The sequence below is a fragment of the Cebus imitator genome, unplaced genomic scaffold (genome assembly GCF_001604975.1).
Source record: "Cebus imitator isolate Cc_AM_T3 unplaced genomic scaffold, Cebus_imitator-1.0 Scaffold340, whole genome shotgun sequence".
NCBI lineage: Eukaryota > Metazoa > Chordata > Mammalia > Primates > Cebidae > Cebus > Cebus imitator.
This window is the reverse complement of record NW_016107655.1, coordinates 112,396-125,277: the sequence shown is the minus strand read 5'-3', so window position 1 is coordinate 125,277 and position 12,882 is coordinate 112,396. Positions and strand designations below refer to the sequence as shown.

The window sequence follows — 12,882 nt, the reverse complement described above, 5'->3', positions numbered from 1 at the left end:
TCTGTTATAAAAAAAACCTGTTTAATGTTATGAAGTCTACCATAGTTCCTTTTAAGATTATCTATTATCACCTCATAGAATAACAGTTCCATAGCACACAGCTCTGTAGAAAACAGCCAGAGGAAACTCCGCCTGTGTTTTGTGGTTGTTTTTTGTTTTTTTCCTTTCTGGTGCAATTGTCAGCTTATGAGTCTCTGTATGGCTATTTTAATAGAAATACGGCAGACAACATAACAAGCAAACTTAATCTTTTGTAAATACTTATTTGCCTGTCAATTTCTCCATCAGCCTAGAAACTCTGTGAAGATGGAAATCTTGTCTTTTCATCTTTGTATCTTTCAGTACCTAGCATGATTCTCAGCACATACTTGAAGTATTAGATAGATATTTTGTGTCTAAATGTGTGTGATATCACATTCTGGGACTTCCAGCATTAAGGGACTCAAATTGAACTGGAAAATGAACTTAGATCTTGAGGTATGTGAGGGGAGGAAGAATAACATTATACAAAATCCTGCACTTTTGAGTTTAAAAAACCTGACTGAATTCTGCTTCCTCCAGTTTTTGGTTGTGCAATCTAGCAATGTATTTAGATTTTCTGAATTTCAATTTTCTCATCTGTAAAATGGAAATAATATCAATAGCTACCTTCCATAACTCTTGAAAGGATTAAATGTGATAGTATAATGGGAAGCACTGGCACAGACACATGAGTATCCAAAAATGCTTGCCCGTGAGTACTGTTGCCAGTGAGTATTCTACATCTGGTGCTTGTTTCTCTAGTCTCTCTCTACCCACACTGGAAACTGCAGGTTTTCCTGTACTCGAGTTCTTTTTACATTCAGTGAAGACTGGAAATCCACAGACTTCTCAGCTGCCACACACAAGGCATCTGCTAGATTTCTTTCTTATCTGATAAGGTCTTTCACAGTCTGGTCCCGGTCCACTGACCTGATCAATTCAGCCAATGTTCCCTCCTGCATCCCAAGGCCCCCTGAAGTTTCTCTGTGCTAGTGGGGAGACATTGTTTCTTTTCCTCCCTATTCCTGTCAAACTCCTTCAGTGAATATGCATTTCTCACATTGTTACGTGAAAGCAAACCCACCTGGTATTCGGACTCCAGAAGTCTCACTAGTAAAGAGAGAGAGTGAGAACATACGATTATGTGTGTGTCTGTGTATTAATGCTGACATGCAGACACCACTCCTCTGTGTCTGTAGTGGCTTTCCTCATCCCCAAAGCATCTCTCAAGTGTCTGTGATAGCTGGTCACAAGTCTGACTGCAGCGACAAACATGATGCGGCTCTCCAACATGTTCTCCCTTTCAAACATCCCTCTCCAACTTCGAAAACACACTCAGCTCACATGCTACTTCTACCTAAATTCTTGTCTCTTCTTTGTTTTCATCCATAGCAACACTAGCAAGGTCATTTCCCACAAAGCTTATGTTGTCCCACTTAGAGACTTTTAGCAGAAACATTATTACACATTAGACATGAAGGGACTCCATGTTACAAAGAAATTCTAAGGAGAGCTTTGCTCCAGTATTGTCCCCAAGGTCTTTCCTTATGAGCTGCATGTGGATCGCAGCCATTGCTAGTGAATCATGCCATTTGTTCTCATGCTATCTCCTCAAGTTTGGTTGGCAGTCACCACCAATCAACAGGCACTGGCAGATGAAGAAAAGCCTCGGAGCTAGGCTTGGGCCTGTTAAGTCTTTTGAGCACTTCTGCATCCAGTCTCCACCAAATAGGGCAATGACAGACTTCTCTTATAAAAAAGTCCTGTTTTCGTGAGTTGCTTTGTTCATGAAAAGCAAAGGAAAAACAAAGAAAAACAAACTAACTGTAGTTCAGTATGTCCAGTGCCTGTCACTAGCCACCAGTTGCTATTTAGATTTAAGTTAAGTAAATTAAAAATTTATCTCCCCAATTGCTCCAGCCAAAGTTCAAGGGCTTAATAGTCACCTGTGGCTAGTAACCACTGTATTGTCTGTCACCAATACAGAATGTTTCCATCATTACACATATTTCTGCTGGACAATGCTGACTTAGAGATTGTGCTCTTTATCCTGAAAAGGTATTTCTTTTCATACTTTGTTATCTATTCAACCCCCTCTTCTTTCCCAGAACACACCATGTTGTCTTCTGCCAACTAAGCAAAAGCATGCCAATGCTAGTGTGTAATTAAAAGTTCATGAAGCAATTCTTAAAGGAGACAGTGTGGAAGCAGAACAAGACCCATAAGTAGATCAATTATCATGCTTTCTCAAGGAAACTGGCTTCTGGCTTCATACATTGTTTGTAGTTTCTCCAGTTGAACATAAGAATAATCCTGGCCAGGGGCGGTGGCTCATGCTGATCACAAGGTCAAGAGATCAAGACCATCCTGGCCAACATGGTGAAACCCCGTCTCTACTAAAAATACAAAAAAAAAAATTAGCTGGGCATGGCGGCACATGCCTGTGGTCCCAGCTACTTGGGGGACTGAGGCAGAAGAATCACTTGAACCCTGGAGGCGGAGGTTGCAGTGAGCCAAGATTGCGCCACTGCCCTCCAGCCTGGTGACAGAGCAAGACTCTGTCTCAAAAATAAAAAAAGAATAATCCTTTTTTTTAAAAACTGGAAACATAAAATCTACTTTGTGAGCCCCCAGTTTCCTATTAACATGACCCTAGTGGAAGAATCCAACCTATTATTTTATTAAGAAGAGAAAATAGCTGAACAAAAGAAGATGGAGATTTGATCTTTCTACTTAGTAAGTTTAGTTGCCTGAGAAACAAGAGCAAATTATTTCAGTGCCAAAATAATAAAACATTATTTACATTTGCTTTTTCTCTCTTGTTCAGGAGCTATAGTTGCCTTTGGTATGCTGGGAAAGGAGGGGCTGTGACAGGAAAAAGATAGTCATTTATACTATTTCTCTTGAGATTTAGTTCAAGTTTAACTCTTAAAAATTTCTGTCAGCATTTAAAATTATTCAGTTACATTTATACATCAAATTATTTTCCTCAAGATGGGAAACATTTGAGTGCTATAAGGTTAATATAAATGTGATGCAATAAACATAATTACTTTCTAGAGAAGTCTCACCTTTATCAATCATTGTTAGAGTCAAAACTGTAAGCCCAGAACTTTCTAAGAGCATTTATGTATCTGATTCTATACACACATTTCCCCAAGAAAGTTGTTTTTCAGAAAATGGGATCTCTGCTGGATTTTTTTCTTTTGGTCTTCCTGTTGTCTCAAATTATAAAGCTCAGGAAATGATTGAAATAATTATTTATTGCATCTGAGTGATTTGGTATGGCATATTCCAGAAAAACACTCATGTATGCATATTGTCAATTTTGAATGCATATGACATATTGTCAATTCATGTACTCATACTGTCATTTATTAAAAGCATGGCCTTTTGTGTTTCATGTGGTTTGTACCTGTGTTTGCTGGGTGTTGTAGCTCCACCATCTATAATGCCTCAAATGCTCAGTGAAATAATCAGAGTAGGACATTAAGTTCTTAGATCCCTCAACTTGCCAATGAAACTACCATTGTGAATGGAGTGAATTAAGCAGGCTTGGGAATAAAGGAATGAAAGAAAAGTGAATTTTTAAGGACTGCTAGAGCACAATCTCATTAATACACTCACTATACCTTAGAGACTTATTAAGATTGGAATAGGGTTGAAATTTGCCATTGCATGGTCTAAAAAGAAAGTAATTATTAAGCAAATTATAAATCATTTAATAAGAAATGGTAGAAAACACAGGCTTTAGAGTCCACTAGACCCAGGTTTAATTCCTGGCTCTGTCACTTACTATGGCATTGGGACAAGTTATTTAACCACCACATCTATAAAATGGGGCTGACAATACTGATCTCAAGAAGTTTTCTCAAGGAATAAATAAAACAGTGTGGTTTATTATTGTCGTTAATATGAATAGCTAGGAAAGCAAGTTATTTTTAAAAGAGAATTATAGAACACTGTATGTTTGATGAGGACAAAAAGTGTAAATATTCACAGCTTTTCTCCTTTTCCCACTCTCTTGGGAATAGTCGGTGTTTGTACTGCCAAAATGGGAGCATAGGGGCGGTGAGCAGTGAGCAGAGTGAGTAATGATTAAAGCTACGAGAGGAAAGAAACCCAAAGGCAAGATTAATTTAGAAAATAAAGGACTCTCCATGAAATAGGGAAAAAAAAGAATCTAAAAGTCTAAAGGACTGAGAGAAAAGGGGAGGAGATTCTTTAAAAGAATCTAAAAGTCTAAAGGACAGAGAAAGGGAGGGACAGACACCAGGTGACATTCAGATGGGCCAAGAGAATATTGGTAGATGTTCTGTGGTATAAATCCCTATCTGTCACTTTTTTGAGAGTCTTCTTAAGCAGCTAACACACAAGGAGGCAATATAGCAATGTGGTTAAGGACAAAAGTTCTGTACTTGGAGGTCTTGGGTTCAAATCCTTGCTTTTTTCTAGAGTGCAATTTCTTGCCTATCAAACGGGTATCCTAATATTACCTACAAAAGGATTATCCTGAGGATCCAGTGGAAGATTGTCCTGAGGATCTGATGACCTATTGTTGAATGCTGGGAAGATATATAAGAGCTTGAAGAACATTCTATGAACCTAGTGGCCAATTTTAAAAAAAAACAGCACGATAATAGTAATTTACATTTATTGACCGCTCATTATGGCCCAGGTACTCCTCTGAGGACTTTATGTGGATTAATTCACTTAATTCTAAGCATAACTCTACACAGTAGGAAAATATTATCACCATTTTAAAGATGGTAAAACAGATACAGAGAATTCAAGTAAATTACTCAAGGTCACACAAGTAAATAGTGTTACTAGCAGTGGATCCACGCAAGTCTGCAATTCTTGCCCCTTCAGAAGAAAGAATTCGACCAAGGAGGCAGAAGGCAGAAGGAGAGACCAAGGCAAGGTTTAGAGCAGAAGTGAAAGTTTATTAAAAAGCTTTAGAGGGCTGGGCGCGGTGGCTCACGCCTGTAATCCCAGCACTTTGGGAGGCCAAGGTGGGTGGATCACGAGGTCAAGAGATCGAGACCATCCTGGTCAACATGGTGAAACCCCGTCTCTACTAAAAATACAAAAAATTAGCTGGGCATGGTGGCGCGTGCCTGTAATCCCAGCTACTCAGGAGGCTGAGGCAGGAGAATTGCCTGAACCCGGGAGGCGGAGGTTGCGGTGAGCCGAGATCGTGCCATTGCACTCCAGCCTGGGTAACAAGAGCGAAACTCCGTCTCAAAAAAAAAAAAAAAAAGCTTTAGAGCAGGAGCAAAAGGAAAGAACATACACTTGGAAGAGGGCCAAGCAGGCAACTTGAAAGATAAGTGTGCGGTTTGATCTTTTGACTTGGGGTTTTATATACTGACATACTTCTGGGCTCTTGCATCCCTTCTTCTCTGATTCTTCCCTTGGGGTGTGCCGTCCACATGCACAGTAGCCTGCCAGCACTTGGGAGGGGAGCATGTGCCGTGTGTTTACTGGAGTTGTATGCATGCTCATTTGAGGCATTCTCCCCTTACCCGTGAAATGTCCATGATGATCATATGCCAGTTAAACGCCACCATTTTGCCTGTTAATATACGTACTTGAGCCTTCTCGCCCAACTGCTGAAATCTGATCTGGAAGCTGCTGATGACCAGTTTCAGGTATTTTTATCTATGGAGACTGCCTTTCCCTGGCATTGGCTGTGATCAGTTATTATTTTAGAGAGATGCGTGACAACTGCCTGACCATCACCTGATGGTTGCCTGACATTCCTGATGGAGTGGGGGGAGCCCTCTCTTATGCTGCTCATGCCTGACTAGCTACCTACTTTAACAGTAGGAGAACTGTGATTCAAACCCAGATGCTCCAATACTAGATCTATACTCTTATCCCCTATGTCATCCTGCATCCTATATATGAATGTCTGTTCCTAGGACAAGCAATCTCTGGGGGAAGTTTGCCTTATTTTATAGATGCTGGTTTGTACTCAACAACCTTGTTACTCAAGGTGTAGTCTGCACGCTAGCAGGACCACATCATCTGGGAGCAGAATCTCAGGCCCTACTCCAAACTCTTGAAATAGAAACTACATTTTAACCAGCTTCCAGGCGATTTGTGATCATGGTGAAGTCTGAGATGCACTGTTCCAGAATATAAAACTTCAGGCAGGTAGACTATCTTGTTTATGCCTTCATCCCTTACAGTGTCTGGCACAGTGCTTGCCACCAATGGGTAAGTCCAAGATAGATCTCCTCTTGAGCTAAGTAATGTTGACTAGGAAATGGATTGACAAGTCTGAGGGAAACAATACTGTGTTATTCTCTGGTTGAGCGAGGGGATGTCCAGTGCCTCCAGCATTCAGCACAGCATTAGGCACATGGCAGATCCCTCATCCATATTTCTTGAATTGTGATGTAAATGTTGTGAGATAGAGACGTCCAGCACCCCAGCCTTCCCCAGATGTACTAGGACATTTTAAAAGGCTGAATAACGACAAGGCAAGCAGAACAGTGATTATGCACTTATTCTTAACACAGTCTTGAGACAACCTCTGCTCAGTTGGTTCCCCTGTGAACTCAAGCTGATTCCCTTCCCTCTTGAGTTGTCTATTGTCTTTGCGGTGTTTGCACTTCATTCAGAAACTAATTAAGTTTCAGGATCAGTTTGTCCTGTTAGAGAATGTGAATATGCTGAAGTGGTAGTTTTTAATAACTTAAATTATCTGAGTGAAAGGACAATTATAATTTGCTTCTAAAATTGGCCAAAAGTCAACTTTCATCAAAATAATTCTCAGCAGAGACATTAGTCTCCCTAAAACCAAGATATTGTATGAAAGGCAACAAAGAGGATTTAAATCGGCCATGGAGAATGTATTGATAATCTGGCTATATTAATCCTGTTCTCTAGCGGAGTGTGAAATTACTTGTTTATTCCTCTTATCTGGGCCTAGAGGTAGCCGATCACTCGTTGACAGAGCCGTATTTTGTGATCACCTTTCAGCAGTGAGCTTCAGCTGGACCAAAGCCAAACAATTTGATTCCACTGTCCTGTGTACCACCTCCAAAGTCAAGGTCAGGCATGGGAACTCATGAACTCCAGTATATTTTGTCAGGGCTTTCATTTGTGCAGGCACAGGGAGGTAAGCTGTGGACCCTGAGTGTAATTGTGAAAAGTTGGGAATTTTGTCTTTAGTATCTCCATATTGCTTTCCTTTACCCTATCCCTCTAGAGATGAAGGTTTATGTTGGCTTCATCACTAGACCACAGATATTACCAAGATGAGCACTACAGGGGATGCAGTAAAGTATAAGAAGTAGTCCCAGATCTAAAGGAGTTTACACACACACACACACACACACACACACCCCTTGGAGCACCTGTTGAATCTGTATTATTAATAATTATTGGTTGCTAGATAGTATTACCACAAATTTAGCTGCTCAAAACAGTGCACATTAATTATTTTACAGTTTCCATAGGTCAGAACTACTGTTGCAGGTTATTTGGATTCACTGTTTCCAAGTCTCGCAAGTCTGCAATCAAGGTGTCAGTCAGGGCTGCTTTCATATCTGAGGTTCAACTGGAGAATGATCTACTTCCAAGCTCACATGGTTGCTGGCAGAATTCATTTCCTTGCAGTGTATTGGACTGAGTCTCAGTTTCTGGCTGGCTATTTGATGAATGTTACCCTCAGTTCTTTGCCTCCCAACATGGCCACATCATTAAAGCCAACAAGGTAGAGAGCCTCTTAGCAAGAGGGTGTCATTATCTGATGCATCATAATGGTAGAGGTGGCATTCAGCTGCTTTTGCCATATTTTAATGGTTAAAAGTAAGTCACTGATCTCACACTCAAGGCGTGAGGGTATTACACAGGGCATAAATACCAGGAGGTGGCCGTCTTAGCCTTTGTCTGCCACACCACTCCTGATTTTTGTTCCAGTGGTACTGTTCTAGTTTAGTTCTGTTCCAGATAGAAAACAGAATCATCTCTATTGATTCAAGAGATTTTAATGAGAAGAACATTTACAGTTATGTGATGAAAGATAAAGGAATTTATAGGGAGGTTCCCAGAGAGCAGTCATTGTGGTAAAATAGACCCTGATGATATTCTGCCTCGATGCCCTTTATCCAGTCATGCATCCCTCCCTGAAGGACTAAAAGTGTTGACTGATAATGGCTCACAGCTGCTCCTTTTCTGGGGAATGCCTGATTGCTTTAAGCCATGGGAAGGAAGCAACAAATCTAAGAGTTTATGTCCTGCCCCCCCCATCCCTAGCATGACACTCTCACATGGAGTTAAAATAGGCTGAACCTCTTTCCTCAAGGGTACAATTCATGTCCCAGAGCTCCCATGGAATCAGATTGAAGCTGGACTCCAGCTGACACCACCTCTTTCCTTCCCATACTTTTCTTCTCTCCTCTGAGATAAGGAAATCAAGTGCATCTGAATCCTTGTTTCAGGATTTACTTCTAGGATGCCCACTTTAATAAGACTGGCAAGAAAACATTACTAACCCTAAGCCTAAAGGAGTAAGGGGAGGAAACAGTGTTACCAAGGCCAGTGAGATCTGAAGGTTTGCAGATAGAGCTATGGTCATTTGCTTGGCTACTGCTAAAGATCAGGTAGGAGTTGGGAAGAAATATACTGTTCTCTCTCTCCTCCCTTCACCAAAACTGCATCCTTTTAGTGAAACCCAATGTAACACTTGCCAACAATGTGCTGGCAGTCAACAGAGGTAAGCCTTTTAGGGCCCTGAGCAGAGGGAAGAAAGTAGAAACAATGGGAAAAGTAGGAATAGAAGTGACCAGCAAAACAGCCTCATATAATCACGAATGTTTTTCTCTCCTTTAGTCCAACCATCATATCAGTACTTTATCAAATATTTATTTGATTGTGCCCATTTCCCAGCTTCAAATCTTTTGTTTCCCATTGCTTGAAGAAATGATCCATAAAATTTCTGAATCATTTATTCCATTGTTTAAAAAAACTCTAAACATGTGCCTCCAGTTCATATGTTCATTCACTGATAAACTACTTAAATTTACTATCATTAATAACTCAGAGCAAGAACTGCATTCACTTGATATAGAATATCCTATCAGTGATTGTATGTATCAATCCATATTTCAAGAAGCCTTGGTACTTTTTAATTATCTTGAGCAACTATTAACATGTGTGATAATATTGCTACCAATTTAAGCAAGTATGATGGCCAACAGGAACCTCAGACTAAGAGAAAATATGTCACCTCTGCTATTTCGTGGTGTTTGGTTGCCTACAGTATTTTTTTATATTTAATAAGATTTCTTTGCAGTAATCCATTGGGGAGGTAGGCGTAGTTAAAACTAAATATTGTGATCTGAAATTCACTTAACCAGGCCTATGTGAACCAAAACTGTTGTAACAACCTGAAAATGAATAAATGAGGGAGGATGAGACAGTTGAATCTCTGCATTGTGGGAATCCTGTCATTCCCATCAGATGCCTTGTGAATTGCACATAACATGTGACTATCTTTTATATGGACCAAGAGAGGGATTTTATGGAATATAGGAGGATTCCCATAGAGCCAGCCAATGCTTTGGCAAGAACACTGTTTGAAGAATAAATTGTCTATCTCAGGAAGTTTATAAAGCAGCTTCACATTATTAGAAGAGCTGTCACCATTGTTTTACTGTCTGACTTGTGAACCTGTGAGAGTTATTGGTTCATGTGTATGAATCCTCAATAAACTGATTTGAAAGATGACTATGTGCTCTTAGATGGAGGGTAGTATGCTCAGATTGTGCAGATTTCAAATAGAGAAGACACTTAAATGGGCTTTTAGAAGTTTGGTCTTAATAGTGAGTCATGTAAAAGGTTTTTAGTTGGTAGTGGAAGCATGGATGACTTTATCTGAAGATAAGTCAGAACACAGTAATAATAGCTACCACCTTTGGAGCATTCACAATATAGCTGGTATTGTGGTAATCACATTGCATATATTATTTAATCTGCTCTTTAGAGCAACTTTTCAAGATAGGTATTACCATCTGAGAGGTGAAATACCCTGCCCAAGGTCACATGGTCAGTGAATGGAGGAGTCAATATTTGAATTAGGAATTATGTGTTTCCTTGACAGAGTCTTTTTGTATTATACCTCACAATCAAGACTGGTATTAGAGATGTCCCATTTTATCATAGCTCACATAGTATTTTACATACAATATGTATTTTCTAACACATATTAAAACAGTGGATTTGGAAGAGATGGACACGTCAGGAGCCTACAAGGATAGGGAAAGTTAGAAGGGACAATGATGGCTCTTAGAGATAGGAGAGGCCAGTGAAGGCTGCAGATGAGGGTTTTCTCATATGTAAAGATTCTAAGGAGCCAGTTAATGCATTGGGAAGGCAGAATTCAGGAAGATATTGATTGAAGAATAAGCTGTTCTTATCAAACCGTTGATAAATAGCGTTTGCAACATGCTTACAGACCTGTCTGAACAAAGCCATCTTTCCACCAGCTGATTCTTTCCCTCCCATTGCTTTTTTGTAAATTTCATTTTCCGTATACTCTGTCACCTTTGTTGCTGTAGTGAATGATCTGCTCGCAACTTGTAAAAATAGAGGGAAAATAGTTTATGAAGCTATAGACTTATAATCTGTGTGTTTCCTGTATTTGAAAAGAATTTGTTTACAAATAGAAGGGATGTATGACTCTGTACAGAGGTTGAAATAAATCAAGGATATTTGTTGTATCCACTGTTCTTGGTACATTTGAATAGTTCTCCAGCTAAAGGTTTTACCTGTGGTAAAAACAACAGCAAAAAAAGTAGCTTTGGGCTGGGAGATAGAAAACTGGTACTCCAGCCCCAGCTCTGCCATTAGAATAATTTGCACAATATGGGCAAGCTGCCAGTCCTCTCTGAGCTTGAATTTTCTCATATGTAAAAAACAAATGTCCCAAAGTTCCTATTAATGTTCACTTTGGTAGAAGATAGAGCAGCTCTCATCCTAAAACCAATTTCTCAACACATATTAAAACCAGAATTGCAACTCTCCAAAACCACAAATTTCCCTTACCTAATATTTTAGAACTGAGGTTAGTAAACATTTTCTAAAGAGGGCCACATAATACGTAAATATTTCAGGCTTTGTGGGCCATGCAATCTCTATTGCAACTACTCAATTCTGGCATCGCAGTGAAAGGAACTGCAGACAACTACATAAATACATAAATGAATGTGCATGCTTGTGTTTCAATAAAACACTATTGGTGTGCGTGTGTGCGTGTGTGTGTGTAATGTATGGTGTACTCAGTTGAACCTAGTGTGGTGTTGGTACCAAGGGGAAGCTCACTAAATATTTGTGGAAAAAGGGAAGGAGAGAGAGAGGAATTATTCACATTTTATAGATGAAGAAATTCCACTGCAGACCACCAATGCCATGTGAGGCTGTCATTTTCCCTGACGAATCTACAAGGACACAGAATCGCATAAGCAAAGTATTGAATTTTGCTCCTAAGAGAATCTTACAGGTGTAGTCCTCTTCAGAGAAGGAGAGCACTGATGGCCTCTGGTGGATCACTGGGGCTGTGGAATGCAAAGTGTTTTTATAAAGGATATCACATGGAGATGGACAGGTGGCCTGGAATACTTAAATGTAGCTGCTGTTTCCACAAGTTCAGAATAGGAAGCTTTGTGCTTTTCCTCCCCATCCCTTTCCCCATTTTGATTCTGAGTTCTGATATGGCAAGTGGGAGTGGGAAAGGGAAAGGCGAGAATGGGATCATGAATTTGGGGACAGGGACTCAGATGCTGGGCCTCTGTCTTGGAGCTGGCTTGCTTATGGCATTTTGAGAAGATGGGCAAAGTTTTAGGGATGGGAAATTTGGCTGTTTCTTCAGAAAGAACAATGTACTTTTCCATGCCATCACATAGGAGTTAAGTTGGATTTTTAGTCTTGAAAACTTGAGATGTGATTAAATTGATGAACCAACAAATCTGTAAAATATCACAGAAGCCATGCACTTATTATAGAGCTGGATTAAAGTTTGCAGTCTATTGAACTAATTTATTAATTTTATTTCACAGACCAAAAATTTTACTATGCAAATGTATGCAAATCATTGAAGAAAATAGTATTCTTAGCCAAGTGCACCAGCACCTGTTTTTTCTTTGTTTGTTTGTTTTGATTTGTTTCACTGGAACTGTGCCACTGGGTTGGAAAGTGAGATAAATACCTTCAGTGTTTGAAACTGTGTGTCAAATTTTCTGAAGGGTGATTGGGAGGCTTTCTCCTTTGACAAATATTGTGGTGATTGGGACATCTTTTTTCTTCTTTTACTTGCCTAAAACAGAATGAAGAAGATGAGCAACATTTATGAGTCGGCTGCCAACACACTAGGAATCTTTAACAGCCCCTGCCTGACCAAAGTTGAGCTCCGTGTGGCGTGCAAAGGCATTTCTGACAGAGATGCCCTTTCCAAACCAGACCCCTGTGTCATCCTCAAGATGCAGTCTCACGGGCAGTGGTTTGAGGTAGGCATGTCCAATGAAATGGACAGAGGCATGACTGGATGATTGGCTCAAAAATGTTTTGATATTTTATATCTTCAGGTGGTTTATTTTGATGAGCTAGAACTTTTGAGAAGTAAATATCATCACATTTCTATCATGATGTTTTGATGTTGCTGTGTTGATGCTGTGGGTTTTTTGACATTTAATTCATAGGCCTAAGACTTTTAAGGTGTTTTTGTTAATTACCAAGAAATATTCACAATATACTCTTCAGCCTATGCTTGCTCATTGGAAACACATAGGTAGCAAGAGGACCAGGAACAGACATGAACCCATACCCTAGAATGGGCTGGGATGAGAAAGT

At 39.8% G+C, this 12,882-nt stretch overlaps 1 protein-coding gene across 1 annotated transcript in view; it reads left to right on the top strand.

Annotated features, from left to right (window-relative positions):
* Positions 1–12,581, top strand: part of LOC108287341 (copine-4-like) — a 126,386-nt gene extending 113,805 nt beyond the window's left edge. The window contains exon 2 of the mRNA XM_037730347.1: positions 12,359–12,581. Within this exon, the coding sequence (XP_037586275.1) occupies positions 12,359–12,581 (223 nt within the window). The remainder of the gene's footprint in view (positions 1–12,358) is intronic.
* Positions 12,582–12,882: the final 301 nt, after the last annotated feature.